The sequence below is a fragment of the Babylonia areolata genome, chromosome 1 (genome assembly GCF_041734735.1).
Source record: "Babylonia areolata isolate BAREFJ2019XMU chromosome 1, ASM4173473v1, whole genome shotgun sequence".
Taxonomy (NCBI): domain Eukaryota; kingdom Metazoa; phylum Mollusca; class Gastropoda; order Neogastropoda; family Buccinidae; genus Babylonia; species Babylonia areolata.
Window position 1 is genome coordinate 5,745,576 of NC_134876.1, and position 14,678 is coordinate 5,760,253.

General features: G+C 43.7%; 1 protein-coding gene across 1 annotated transcript in view; it reads left to right on the forward strand.

Annotated features, from left to right (window-relative positions):
- The first annotated feature begins 2,427 nt into the window (after positions 1-2,427).
- Positions 2,428-14,678, forward strand: part of LOC143300041 (uncharacterized) — a 28,183-nt gene continuing 15,932 nt past the window's right edge. Inside the window, exons 1-8 of the mRNA XM_076613630.1 lie at positions 2,428-2,895; positions 3,472-3,893; positions 4,367-4,521; positions 5,497-5,630; positions 6,949-7,102; positions 8,066-8,529; positions 9,064-9,527; positions 10,030-10,255. Coding sequence (XP_076469745.1) covers positions 2,553-2,895; positions 3,472-3,893; positions 4,367-4,521; positions 5,497-5,630; positions 6,949-7,102; positions 8,066-8,529; positions 9,064-9,527; positions 10,030-10,255 — 2,362 coding nt within the window. The 5' untranslated portion in view covers positions 2,428-2,552. The remainder of the gene's footprint in view (positions 2,896-3,471; positions 3,894-4,366; positions 4,522-5,496; positions 5,631-6,948; positions 7,103-8,065; positions 8,530-9,063; positions 9,528-10,029; positions 10,256-14,678) is intronic.

A 14,678-nucleotide genomic window follows, 5' to 3' on the forward strand; every position in this document is an offset into this window, starting at 1 on the left:
TGCTGAGGAGTGAAATGCCTCTGTAGTTATTCCAATCACTTCTCTCACCCTTGTTTTTGTAGAGGGTGATGATCTTGGAATCTGTCATGTCCTGTGCTACTGTGCCTTCGATGAGGACTTCTTGCAGTAGAAGCAGTAGGGCAGTCTTGCAGTGCTTGAGTAAGTCCGGCGGGATTCCATCACTGCCAGGTGCCTTACCTGTGGCAAAGCTGTCAATGGCTTTGCTATGCTCTTCCAAGGCTGGCTCATCCGTGGTCGGCAGGCACGCAGTCTTGCAGTGCTTGAGTAAGTCTGGCGGGATTCCATCACTGCCAGGTGCCTTTCCTGTGGCGAAGCTGTCAATAGCTTTGCTAAGCTCATCCAAGACTGGCTTATCCGTGGTTGGCAGGCACGGGATGGCATCAAGGGCTGAGGGGGATACAATGTTCTGCCAAGAGTAGAGGTCAAAGTAGTGTTCCAACGATCTCTTCATCTGTTTGCTCTTGTCTGTTATTGCTTCCCCAGTGGCCGATATGTGGGGGGCTGTCTTGCTCTGGACTGGTCCAAGTGCTTTCTTAATACCATCATACATTCCCCTGGTGTTCCCTGTTGTGGCAGCTGTTTGGATGTCTTCACTGAGTTGAGTCCAGTACTCGTTGGCACAACATTGAGCTGTCTGACTTTGTTCTTTGCAGCTCCGAGAATCTGGAGACTTCTCTCGTTGGGATCGAGTCTTCTTGTACTCGACAAGAGCGGCACGTTTGGCTTCTGTGACGGGAGTCATCGCTGTTCAATTGATCGTGCGACTTTGAAGTCTTCTTTCCGAAGGTAGCCAAGCCTATACGGTGGTTGGTGTCTGGCAGTTCTTCCCGCTTTTTCATTGCAGACTCACCAAGGCACCAAGTTCCTTCTCAAAAGTGACAGCAAACTCCTCCACAGGTTCAAGTTTGGACATTCTGCTTGTGTCAATGCGTGCATTTCCTGACTGTCTTGTGCTGTGGAATTTCTTCAGTTGCTATCTGAATTTGCAACACACCAAAGAATGGTCTGTGTCACAGTCTTCAGTCTGGTAGGTAAGGGTAGGTAGCACATTCTTGATGGAGGCGCGCCTGGTCAGGATCAGGTCCAACTGGTGCCAGTGCTTTGAGCAGGAATGTCACCATGAAACTATGTTCCAGCTTGGTCTGGAAGTATGAGTGAAGCACAGGTCATGGTATGTGCAGAATTAATTCATTTTGCCCACGCGAACCTATCCAATGTGTCCAACTCTCCCTTTCTTGATGTGTTAAAAAGTTTACATATACTTCACTGAAAATAATCACATTTAAGAAAATTGCGAACTGTTTAGGACCCGCTGTGCTTGCCTGTTGTATCACATATAGCGTGTGTGCATAATTCCAATTTTAAGAAAACATTTATCCATCCCAGTGTTTTATCACATTGACTCCACAGCACTGTTGTTTAATTAAGTCATCTTCCATGAGGAATCAATTGTTTTCTTCTAAAATCCAGCTTGATGAATAAACCAATGTAAACTGTCACATTGATCAATCAATCAATCATTTTGTTTAAACTCTCATTACCTGAACAAGCTAGGCCACACAAGATCTGTATATGTTTGTGGATGTCATGTTGGCAACTGCATACAATGTATTGCTAATAATGATTTTGAGAAAATGATAAACATTTTTAGTGCTTACACAAACACTTAATGCACGTAGCACATAAAGCAAAAAACGACAAAACAAACAAACAAACAAAACAAAACAAAACAAAAATAAATAAATAAAAATTAAAAAAAAGAAAAAAGAAGAAGATGGGATACAATCGTTTTGTTTAAACTTTCGTCACCAGAACAAGATATGTCACACAAGATCTGTACATGTTTGCGGATGCTATGTTGGCAACTGCATGCATACAATGCATTGCTAACCATAATCTTAAGATAATGACAAATAAACATTTTTAGTGCTTACACAAACACTTAATGCATGTAGCACTTAAAGCAAAAAACAACGACCAAACAACAACAAAAAAAGACACTGAGGTGAAACTAAATTTTAACTTATGAAAGATATTTATGCCTTCTCAAAGGTATCACAGACCCTATGATAATCGTACAGAAAATTCTTTGCTCAGCTGGAGACCATTCTCACTGGTACCTTTCCAAAAATGCTGGGCTTTGAGCCTTATTTACTTTTTAATCCCATAAGCTTATATATCAGTAGTTGTTGGAGTAAGGACTTCTATAGCCTAATTATCATTCAGTGTTAAACATCTACATGATCGGCGAGCAGAAGTTTCTGCTGCCCCCCCCCCACTCCCCCCGCCGCACCCCCTCTCGATAAGGGGAGATTTATCCATTTTTGAATTTATGGTATGGACCAGAGCACAGGAAGTTTTCACGTTCCAGATTTTCAACATGGATGCTAAAAAGAAAACGTCGTGAAATTCTGTCCACGTAGGAAATAATCCCATCATCTGCTGCATTAACTTTGATAAAACAGTAGACTGATTGCAAAAACTTTCGATATTGATAATTTACAAGAGACAGGGGCAAAACAGTGGCCAAAATGCCGAGGAAAGCTGATGCTTCAGACGAAAAAGGACGCGGTTCCTGCTGCACTTTGGAGGCAGTGAAACACTTTCTTCAGAGTGGTACAATTCCAAAGGGTTACACTAAAAACGACAAAAGAGCATTGCGGAGGCGTGCCAAGTCGTTTGTTTTGACCAGCAGTGGAGAGCTATACTTCACGGGTGGTCGATCGAGACACAACAAAGGACTGACAGAGAGTGAGACGGTGGGAGCAGAAAACCCAGAGGATGAGCCAGACCACACGCAGGTGCTCAGGAAAGTGGTGTTTTCGGAAGAGGAGCAGCAAGAGATTATCAACAAAGCACATGTTGGTGAAGATGGTGGGCTTATATTTTTTGTTTATTATATATATAGTATTATTATTGATTTTATTATTATTATTTTTGATTCGAGAGGCAGGTTTCGTTCCCAGAAGCCAGTGTCACAGTTTACTCGAATATTCAGTCATATCGTCAGTCATCATTAGTGTACACACACACACACACACACACACACACACACACACACACACACACACACACACTCTGTACAGAGTATCAGTACTCACATACCATTTTATGCATACACATAGATGCAGGCATACACGGACATCCACAGCACACACACATGTGCGCGCATGCACACACACAAACACACACACGTGTGCATGTATATATATCATTACATACATGTGCAGACTCACACACATTTTTATGCACACACCCTCACACATATATAGAGTGACACACACACACACACACACACAACACACACACATGCACACACACTGATGCTGTTCAAGGATTCACACAAAGTCGAAATGCATGCCCATCATCTGATTCCCTGCCTATCTGTTTTGTTTCCCCCCATCAAGATATGCACCTTGGAGTAATTTCCTTTGAAATAAAACTGTGCAGGTTCACATCATGGCATGGAAAAGACAACAGAATATGTATCCAACCAATACTACTGGATGGGAATCATCTCTGGCGTGCGAAACACCATCCACAATTGTCTGGTTTGTAGCTCCCGCATCAAAAACCCAGGTCGGTCTCTCGCCTTATTTCCACCTGGCTATGAGTCAGCCACCACCTCCCAGACCAGTCATATTGCAGCTGCCAACAGTTCAGCCTCCAAAAGCAGCGAAATTCCAAGAATTCAGGAAGAACTGCCAGATGCTAATGGACTAACTGCTGATGATATCGATGTAAATGAGGGAGAAGATGGGCTCAGTGAACTCAGTATAACAGACCCTTATGCTTCAAAACAAGAAGTTGAAACAGGGCCAACAGATGTCTTTTCTGTCACCAAAGAAGTCTGCAGTCATTTTTGGCAGAAGGTATGATATATGACATATTTAAGTATCTTTCATCCTTCCTAATTGATGTTGACTATTATTTTGTGCAGTTAATGCATTCAGTTAATGGTTATCATTTCAATTGTATTGTCAGCAGCTTGTTAACAATTTACTTATATCTTGATGTAATAAATTGATGAATAGCTATTCAGAAAAAAAAAAAAAAAATGGTGAGAGAAAGAAAAATCAAGGTAAAAAAAAAAAAAGGAATTAATTTTAACTGAAAACTGAAATTCACAATTGCATAATCTTAGAGAAATAATGAATGGGGCTGCAAGATCAAAGTTCAAGCTTGTACCATAAGATTTGCAGCTATTTTCACTATTGAGACAAGAATATGCCAGAAAATGCAATACTATAATGATAGATATACATTTCAAAGTCTGTTAGTGAGAGTGGTGTGATTACCCAGGTTTTGTTACAAGGGTGGATACATTGGGGTATTTTACTTTCAGGTGGAGATACAGATCTTTGGCCCATTCCAAGCCAGAAAAAAGCTTGTCTATGTGGTTGTGGCTCTGGACTCATATTCTCAGTTTCCAGAAGCGGTGACCATGGAGGTTTTATCATCAGCCACTCTCACCAATTTTTTTCTAAACCTTTTCTGCAGGTAACAACATCACGTTCCTCATCTTTTGTTCATGTACTTTATGCAGTACACATTATGATGATACATGTATTCATTAATTGAATACACACATGTATGCACAAAAACATAGATAACACACATCATGTTGTGAGTGTCAAAAACATAAAGGAAACGTAACCCTGTTGCATGCTTGAATATAATGCACAGCTGACCATAATAATAAGGGTAAGAGTTTACCAACCGTTATCTGATTAATTTTAGTCATGCTATAAAGTTTTTTTTCAGTAAACTGCATGTTTATTGCATCTGTTCCTGTTGCAAGACAACAACACAAATATAGTGTTCACCATACACAGACAGGATTCAGGGAATGACAACATGCAATTGCTTTAGTAGTGGTACAGGAATAAACTAAATCTTCAGTTGAAATGCACTGGAAACTAGCATTTGTTTTCAAATCATGTGTTTGTAAATATCATTATTGTTCAAATTATTCACAGATAACTCTGTGTGTGTGTCTGTGTGTGTGTGTGTGTGTGTGTAGTAGTAGTAGTAGTAGTAGTAGCAGTAGTAGTCTTCAGCTTAACGTCTTCCACTTTAAGTGATATTAGTGTGTGTGTGTGTGTGTGTGTGTGTGTGTGTGTGTGTGTAGTTTTACTTTTATTTTTGTGAATATATAGTGATGAGATTCACTGTTGAGAAAAAAAGTGTCATCTTTTATTAGTAGCTTGCATAATTTATTTATAACATTTGGCCAGTCCAGAAGATTAATTATGCACATTAAAGATAATGTAATCCATGGCAGTATTCAGTGGTTTATGGAAGCAAGAACATATGCAGCATGCATGCAGATCCCTGAAAACAGAGTATGGCTGCCTACATGACAGGGTAGAAATAGTTGTACTTGTAAAAACTTAAGTATACAATTGAATGTGGGAGTTGCACCCCACAGAGACAGAAAAAGAAGAAGAAAGACCCTAGTTATGATATACACAGGTATGGGTCCATGGAGAAATTGCTGCTGCTGCAAAACCAAGTGACGAGAAACAAGGACCTGTACATCAACTTGCAAGATGTACAGCAAGCTGGTGTTTCCCCATTGCTGCTTTTTCCACATGTCAACCCACTGGGTATATATACACACTTTCTGTTGTTGTTATTATTTGTTGGTCAACTTGTTGATATTTGTGTTTGATTCTCACATAATTCTCTTCGTTTGTCTCACTTTCTGTCCTTCCTCTGACTCCTTATCCATTGAACTTCAGCTTTTTGTAGCACTGGTTTTAAAGAAATAAAGCAGAACACATTTAATAAAAAGTTGTTGATAATTATTATTATTATTATTATTTTTTTTTTTAAGAGGTGTATCTCTGCATATATCTTTCTGTATAGGTCTGTCTCCCCTCCCTCTCTCTCTGATATATTTTTGTATCTTCTCTCTCTCTCTCTTTATATAGTGGAGTGATGGCCTAGAGGTAACGCGTCCGCATAGGAAGTGAGAGAATCTGAGCGTGCTGGTTTGAATCACAGCTCAGCCACTGATATTTTCTCCCCCTCTACTAGACCTTGAGTGGTGGTCTGGACGCTAATCATTTGGATGAGATGATAATCCGAGGTCCTGTGTGCAGCATGCACTTAGCACATGTAAAAGAACCCACGGGAAAAAATCCACTTTGATAGGCAAAACAAATAAAACTGCACGTAGGAAAAAAAAGAAAAAAAGGGTGGCACTGTAGTGTAGCGGCACACTCTCCCTGGGGAGAGCAGCCTGAATTTCACACAGAGAAATCTGTTGTGATAAAAAGAAATACAAAATATATATATATATGTGCCTTGCCTTGCCTTTTGCCCTTAACTCCTGTTGGAGTCATCAGGGCACCATCCAGATGAGATTTCCACCAGTTCCCTCCATCCCTTGCGGTTGTGTGTCAGTGCCTGAGTTTCTGCAAGCGCTTTCCCTGTCCACCCCTCAGTGTTGTCGTTCCACTCTTTCTTCTGTCCTCCCCTCCTCCTTTCTGCTTCCACGGTTCCTTGTACAACAGTCTTTGCAAGGCCATCAGATCACATCACATGGCTGGACCATCTCAGCTTTCTTTTCTTCACTGCTGTGAGAAGGTCTTCGTTGGGGCCAGTGTGTTGCTGGATGGTACTGCGTACCTAATCATTGGTGGTGTGGTCCACGTATGAGATGACCAGGATGGTGCGACAGCATCTCGTTTCTAGTACCTGTATCTTCCTCTACAGTTCAACTGTAAGCGTCCATATATGTATACATACATAAAAAAAAAAAGTATATGGCAAAAACCAACAACATGATATATATATGCTGTTTGGATTCAAATCTTGATTTGTTTTCTCTTAACAGTTGTCTCATTTTGTATGATAAGATAAACCATTGAAAACATTACAGTGTTGCATTGATTTTTTGGGTCTGGTGATCTGTGTCAGATGACAGGTGGAATCACGTAGAGAAAAGCCTGATTCGCTTCATCAGCCTGTACCCTGACTTCTGGTTCCACTGTCTGGAAGCATTTATGGTTCCTTTGCGGATCGCCCTCCCCCCTGAGGCTGTCTACTCTCCTTACTACCTGGTGCATGGCAGGTAAACGGATATCTTTTTACTCTTGTAATATTTCTGTCATATTAAACGTTTTTCTACTTATACAAGCTGCAGTTTGCTGAAAAAAATGTTCTTTGAGCAGAAATAATTTTGTTGATTTTTGTGTGTGTGTGTGTGTGTGTGTGTGTGTGTGTGTTCATGTGTGCATTTTTCCACTTGTGTAAAAGTTTCCTGGCAGAGATTTGAGACATACAGTGCACCCATGAGTTAAGTTTTCTTATATTTTTGTTTTGCTTTGTAGGGGATGGGATGGGATAATAGGAGGGGGAATTCATAAATATAAATAAACATCACACACACACACTGTTGCACTTAAACGTGCACATGTGTGCACGCACACACACACACATGCACACACACATACATAGATACATACACAGAAGCACACCATTACACATACACAAATACAGGTGCTTTCATTTGAAGGTCGTCTCATGATATTAGTGATAAGATAAATCCATGTGTGGGTCATTTCCATTGAATCAGCTGTTTGTGAAATCATGAGCAATAAAAATGCCTTTTTATTCTCTCCAGTTGGTAGAAATGGGAGAGAAGATGAGGAAGATTCTTAAGAACTAAAAGCTGTTTGGAAGGATAGCACAAATAGAAGTTTGTAGTCTGTATTAGGGTGCCATGGCAGAATCAGGTATTGGACTTCTGATCCAGTATTCACCAGTGATCAGAGTTCATGGCCACGTTTCAGCGTGATGTTATGTTCTTGGGAAAAACACGTAACTCCCATATTCCTCACTCCACCAAGGTGTAAATCAGTACTTGACTTTGGTCAGAGATGGCTAAAATGTCAGAAGTAGATCAGGCCCTGCCTTCCTATGATGAGCGCTAGACACAGTGGACATGAATTCACAAAAGGACGGGACCTCTAACATTTTGTTTCCAGTCTGTGTCATGTATACAAATAAGAAAGCAGCAGAGTGGCTGTTGCAGGGAAGCTCCAGTGCCGGACAAGCTGAGCCAGCTGTACAGTGTGACCAGCTCAGGACACACAGAAGTCCAGCTGACAGAAGACCAGGAGAAACAGACGGTGGAGATGGTCACCGCTGCTTATGGGATATACTCTGACAACCCTTCCATCCCTCTCACCCTCCCTGAACCCTCAAATGTTGAATCCACTCAAACCTCTCGGGTAGAAGAATCATTGGAGACAGACACTGATGGGACACGTGTGGAGAAACCCCGTCAGCAGGAAAAACAAAAACATCCACGTGTGCATGGAGGGTTGAAACGCAGCAGCACACTCAAAAGGAGATGTGGGAGATCAAGACAGAGAGAAAAAGAAAAAGAGATTCTGGAAGAGAAGGAAGAAGCATCGAATAGAGTACAGATGAAGAGTGAAGTGACAGAGATTCCAGACGACGCAGGAATGGATGCTGATGATGACAGTGACAGAGGTAACCAAAGAAAGAAAAACGAAGCTTGTAAACAATCTGGGTGTTCTCAGCTATAACCAAAGATAACACTGGAAAGAAAATTGCTAACAAACTGGATTTTCACAGTGATAAGTAGCGTCAACTGATCAAGAGTTAATTTCTTTGAGTCAGTTCAGCAATTGAGGTTTTGTCTTTTTTGTGTGTGTTGCTGTGAGATTACTTTAAAGTGGGGAAAATCATGTTCTTCACAGAGTAACACTTTAGAGCAGGCAAACATGTTCTTCACACATCTAATCAGTATATACTTTTCATATGAAATTTGTTTTTGTGTGCTGTCATTCTCAGTTTCAATTAATTTGAATATCTGCTATCCAAATAAACTGCATTGACATGGAAAGATATGTGTATGAATATGAAATCATTAAGCTTGCAATTTCGTTCAAATACTGGTAGGTGCTTGTGACTTCTGATTGATTTTCTCCGATATTATTGAAAGAAATGTGTAATTACAATTTATTCCCCAAAGTGACTGAGATATCCTTTTTTTATTTTCAGATGCAACATACGAACCTGAAGTCAAGTCCTCTGTAAGCAAGAGTCCCACAACTCAGCCCATTCGTTCATCTAGTCGTCAAAGGAAAGCAACTTATAAAGCTCAGGCATCTGAGATATTTACCAAAAAATTCACAAGCCCACTGTCCAAATGTACTTCTTCAGTGTCATCTAAGGGTAAAGTGCAGTCATCATCCAAAAAGAAAACTCAGGACTCCTCTCCAGAACAATCACTAGTATCCTCTAAAGACAAAAGACAGTTAAAAAACCATGAGGCTTCTTCAGAATCTTCAGCTGAGGTTGGTCATGACACTGGCAAATCCTTGCTGCCAAAGAAAAAGAGAGGCCGACCACGCAAGGATGTCAGTAGTGATGATGTTGAAATGTCTGATATTACCAAGATAAAATTTGGAAGCAAGAAACAGCGAGCAGGGTTGCACTCCAGCATTATCAAGAACATGAAGCAGGTGAGATCAGTGTGAAATCCAGGCCTAAAAGACTTTTTGTTGGTTTATTCATCAAGGAGTCACACTGTACTGTGTGCAGATTTTCTGATTTTCATAAACTGCATGTCTTGTTACTTCTGGTGTCACTGTTACTGCCACTGCTGCTCCAGCTACTACCATACAGATGTGATTGACTGTGATAAATGCAAAATTTAACAAATGGTTATATATTTACTAAAACAACAAATGGATCAGTTTCCTTACATCTACTGAATAAGAAACAAAAGTTTTTGATTTTTGAGTCATGCCAGGACATGCACAATCAAGAATACTGTGGGAAGAAAAGACTATGGGATTTTCTTTTTAGGTACCGTTCTTTTGTTGAACATTACCCACAAATTACCCTTTTTTTTTTCAAAGTGACTAGAGCCCTATTAGAGAATAGGCACTGTATAAATTCACATTATTATTATCAATATTATTAATATTATTGTCATAAACTTTTTTTCTGTTGTGATTGCAGCTTTCCTTAGATACATTGTACTTCATCATCAAGCAGTGCTTAGAACGTGACGTATTTCCTCCCGGCATATCAAGCAGCACCACACAGTCTGTTAGGGGCCTGTGTAACATGTTTTTCCTCAAGGACGGAAAGTTGTACAGTAGCGCGGGAAAATCGGCAGGGCGATGCATCATCACCGGGGAGACCGCTCGCGTCAGTCTGCTGAGGAAAGCTCACGCTCGAGGAGGTAAAGTTCTCGTTTGTACCAGTGCCATGGGTGCAAAGTAATTGTCTGGTTTGACAGATTTCACTGTGTGAAATTTGGACTGCTGCCTCTGTGGAGAGCATGTACGTTTATATGTATTTGACTGTGCTTTCATATCTGTGAAACTGCATGTTCGGTGCATATCTGTTATGCATGTGTGGGTGTATATGTGAATGTGTGTCTTCATGTTTTACATCTGTTTGCTTATTTATCATCATTGTTATCTTATTTATTTATTTATTTATTATTGTTTTTTTGTTTTTGTTTTTTTAAAAATTATTATTACTACTACCTTTTTTTATTTTTTTTTTTTTAATTATAGTTATTATTTATTTATTTGTGTAAGCTTATCTATTATTTATTCACCTTTTTTTTTCCCCCTCAAGGCCTGACTAAATGCGTTATGTTACGCTGCTGGTCAGGCATCTGCTTGGCAGATGTGGTGTAGCGTATATGGATTTGTCCGAACGCAGTGACGCCTCCTTGAGCTACTGAAACTGAAACTGAAACTGTGGAGAGCATGTTGCTGCAGAGCAGCAAAGATATTTCATTTATCATCAGAGTGGTTAGCATCTAAGACTGATGACTGGGGGAACAATTTTTTTGCTTTCATGCTTTGATGTTGTCTTTCTTCATAGATTTGTGTTTCTTCTTCTTCTGCGTTCACTCGTATGCACACGAGTGGGCTTTTACGTGTATGACCGTTTTTACCCCGCCATGTAGGCAGCCATACTCCGTTTTTGGGGGTGTGCATGCTGGGTATGTTCTTGTTTCCATAACCCACCGAACACTGACATGGATTACAGGATCTGTAACGTGCGTATTTGATCTTCTGCTTGCATATACACACGAAGGGGGTTCAGGCACTAGCAGGTCTGCACATATGTTGACCTGGGAGATCGTAAAAATCTCCACCCTTTACCCACCAGGCTTCCGTCACCGTGATTCGAACCCGGGACCCTCAGATTGACAGTCCAACGCTTTCTATCATGGCCTGGCTTCGCTGACGAAGATCTAGGAAGGGCGTTGTCCACGTCTGATGCAGGCACGCTCATGGCTGACAAGGCCAATGTGGGAAAAGCAGAGTCGGCCGCAGCGGTTGCAAGGGAAAGTCTGGTCTGGGTTTGCGGCTGCAGCGTCGTGGTTCTTCCTCCTTCTGCGTTTGTCCTCAAGGCTGGCCCTGCGGTTGTTTTCGAAGGAGGAGACAGCTTGGTGGATGGTGCGTCGCCAGGTCTCTCGATCAGCGGCTACTGCGGACCACTGGCGATGGTCAATGTGACAGGCACCGAGAGCTTTCTTCAAGGAGTCTTTGTATCTCTTCTTGGGTGCTCCTCTGTCACGGTGGCCAGTGGACAGTTCGCCATACAGCGCGATCTTGGGCAGGCGGTGGTCCTCCATCCTGGACACGTGCCCTGCCCAACGTAGCTGGGTCTTTAGCAGCACTGCCTCGATGCTGATAGTCTTTGCCTGCTCCAGGACCTCGACATTTGTGATGTAGTCACTCCAGTGGATGCTGAGGATGGTGCGAAGGCAGCGCTGGTGAAAGCGATCAAGCAGTCGTATGTGGTGCCGGTAGGTGACCCAGGTTTCGGAGCCATACAACAGGGTGGGCAGTACAACAGCTCTGTACACGCTGATCTTTGTGTCTTTCTTCAGGTGTTTGTTGTTCCACACTCTCTTGTACAGCCTGCCGAATGCGCTGTTTGCCTTTGCAAGTCTGTTGTCGATCTCCTTGTCGATCTTGGCGTCAGACGAGATGGTGCAGCCTAGGTAGCTGAACTGGTGGACCGACTTCAGCTCTGTCTCACCGATGTTGATGTGAGGAGCGTAGAATTCTTCCCGTGGGGCAGGCTGGTGGAGAACTTCCGTCTTTTTCAGACTGACTTCTAGGCCGAAGAGCTGCGCAGCCTCTGCGAAGCAGGACGTTATACGCTGCAGGGCCGCTTCTGTATGGGCGACGAGGGCAGCATCGTCGGCAAACAGAAGCTCTCTGATGAGTTGCTCCAGTGTCTTGGTGTGGGCCTGTAGCCGCCTCAGGTTGAATAGGCTGCCATCAGTGCGGTATCTGATGAAGATACCGTCGTCGTCGCCAAGATCTTCAGTGGCCTGTTGGAGCATCATGCTGAAGAAGATCGTGAAGAGGGTCGGCGCGAGGACACAACCTTGTTTCACTCCATTTCCAATTGGGAAGGGCTCCGAAAGGTCGTTGCTGTGTCTGACCTGTCCACGCTGTTCCTCATGTAGTTGGATGACCATGCTGAGGAATTTTGGGGGGCATCCTAGACGTTTCATGATCTCCCACAGACCTTTTCTGCTCACGGTGTCGAAAGCTTTCGTGAGATCGACGAATGTCGCATACAGTCCTTTGTTCTGTTCCCGACATTTTTCTTGTAGCTGTCTGAGAACGAAGACCATGTCAGTGGTGCCTCTGTTGGCTCTAAAGCCACACTGACTCTCTGGGAGATGTTCTTCGGCGATAGTAGGCACCAGCCGATTTAGGAGGACTCTGGCGAGGATCTTGCCTGCGATGGAGAGCAGAGTTATCCCCCTGTAGTTGGAGCAGTCCGACTTTTCTCCCTTGTTTTTATACAGGGTGATGATGACTGCATCACGGAGGTCCTGTGGTAGTTTGCCTTGCTCCCAGCAGCAGACAAAGAGGTTGTGGAGTTTGGAGTGTAGTGCTGGGCCTCCATTCTTCCACGCCTCCGGCGGAATTCCGTCAACCCCTGCTGCCTTGCCACATTTCAGCTGTTCAATGGCCTTGACAGTCTCTTCTAGGGTTGGTAGCTCGTCCAGTTGTAATTTCACTGGCTGTTGTGGGATGCGGAGAATTGCCGAGTCTTGAACCGTGCGGTTGGCGCTGAAGAGGGCCTGGAAATGTTCCGACCACCTGTTCAGGATCGACGTCTTGTCTGTGAAGAGCGCCTGGCCGTCTGCGCTGCGCAAAGGACTCTGGACCTGGTATGAGGGACCGTACACTGCCTTCAAGGCTTCGTATAAGCCCCGGTGGTCACCAGTGTCTGCACAAAGCTGAGCCCTCTGTGCCAGGTTGGTCCACCACCCATTTTGAATCTCACGAAGCTTGCGCTGGAGGTTGCTGCATATGAGCCGGAAGGTTGCTTTCTTCACCGGACAAGACGGTTGTGCAAGGTGAGCCTGGTGGGCTGATCTCTTCTTCGCCAGCAATTCTTGGATCTCCTTGGTTGTTTTCGTCAAACCAGTCCTTGTTCTTTTTCGACGAGAACCCTAGGACTTCTTCAGAGGACTGCAGGATGGCTGATTTCAGCTGTGCCCATAGTGCTTCTGGAGAGGGGTCTGTGGGGCAACTGGGGTCTTCAAGTTTGTCCTGAAGCTTCGCCTGGAATTCAGCTTTCACTTCAGCTGACTGAAAGTTGCCGACCTGGAATTTCTTCCTAGGAGCTCCTCCTTTCTTTGGTTTGGGCTTGAAGTGGAGCCTGAGCTTGCTGCGGACGAGGCGGTGGTCAGTATGACACTCCGCGCTGGGCATCACTCGGGTGTGTAGGACGTCTCGTACGTCTCTCTGGCGCATCAGGATGTAATCAATGAGGTGCCAATGTTTGGACCGAGGATGCATCCACGTTGTCTTCAGGCTGTCCTTCTGCTGGAAAATGGTGTTGGTGATGGTAAACTGCTGCTCTGCACAGAACTCGAGAAGAAGGCGCCCATTGTCGTTGCAATTACCAACGCCATGCTTGCCAAGGATTCCTTTCCAGGCTTCTGAATCTTGGCCAACTCTGGCATTGAAGTCGCCAAGGATGATGACCTTGTCGTCAGCAGGGGTGTTCTGAACGAGGTTGCGCAGATCAGTGTAAAACTTGACCTTTTCTGTGGGGTCCGCTTGGAGGGTTGGAGCGTACACGCTGAACAGAGTGGCATGCTGTTTGTTCCGTAGTGGGAGGCGCATGGACATAATTCGGTCTGAGTGTCCTGTTGGCAGGTTTTCAAGCTTGGAGGCAATGGTGCTCCTGACCATAAAGCCTACGCCATAAAGGCGTCTCTCGGTCTCTGGCTTGCCTGACCAGTAGAGGGTGTACCCAGCGCCGTGTTCCTGGAGGCTGCCTTCCCCTGCAAAGCGGACTTCGCTGACGGCAGCAATGTCAATGTTCAGTCTCTGAAGTTCGTGTGCGACTAGAGCGGAACGCCTTTCTGGGTGGTTGCTGTTTGCAGAGTCACGCATGGTTCGGATGTTCCAGCATGCTACCTTTAGTCCTTTTGCACCTAATTGTGAGGCAGGTGCCGGCCTTTTCTTCTCTATTGTTGTTCGACCGCATTTGGAGATGCCCGTTGACCGCGGCTAGCCAACTGGGGGGTATGGAGATGAGCATTTGTTTGGACCACCTTTTCTAGGCCCCTCTCCGTGTGGAGCAAGCAGTGCTGTCCCTAG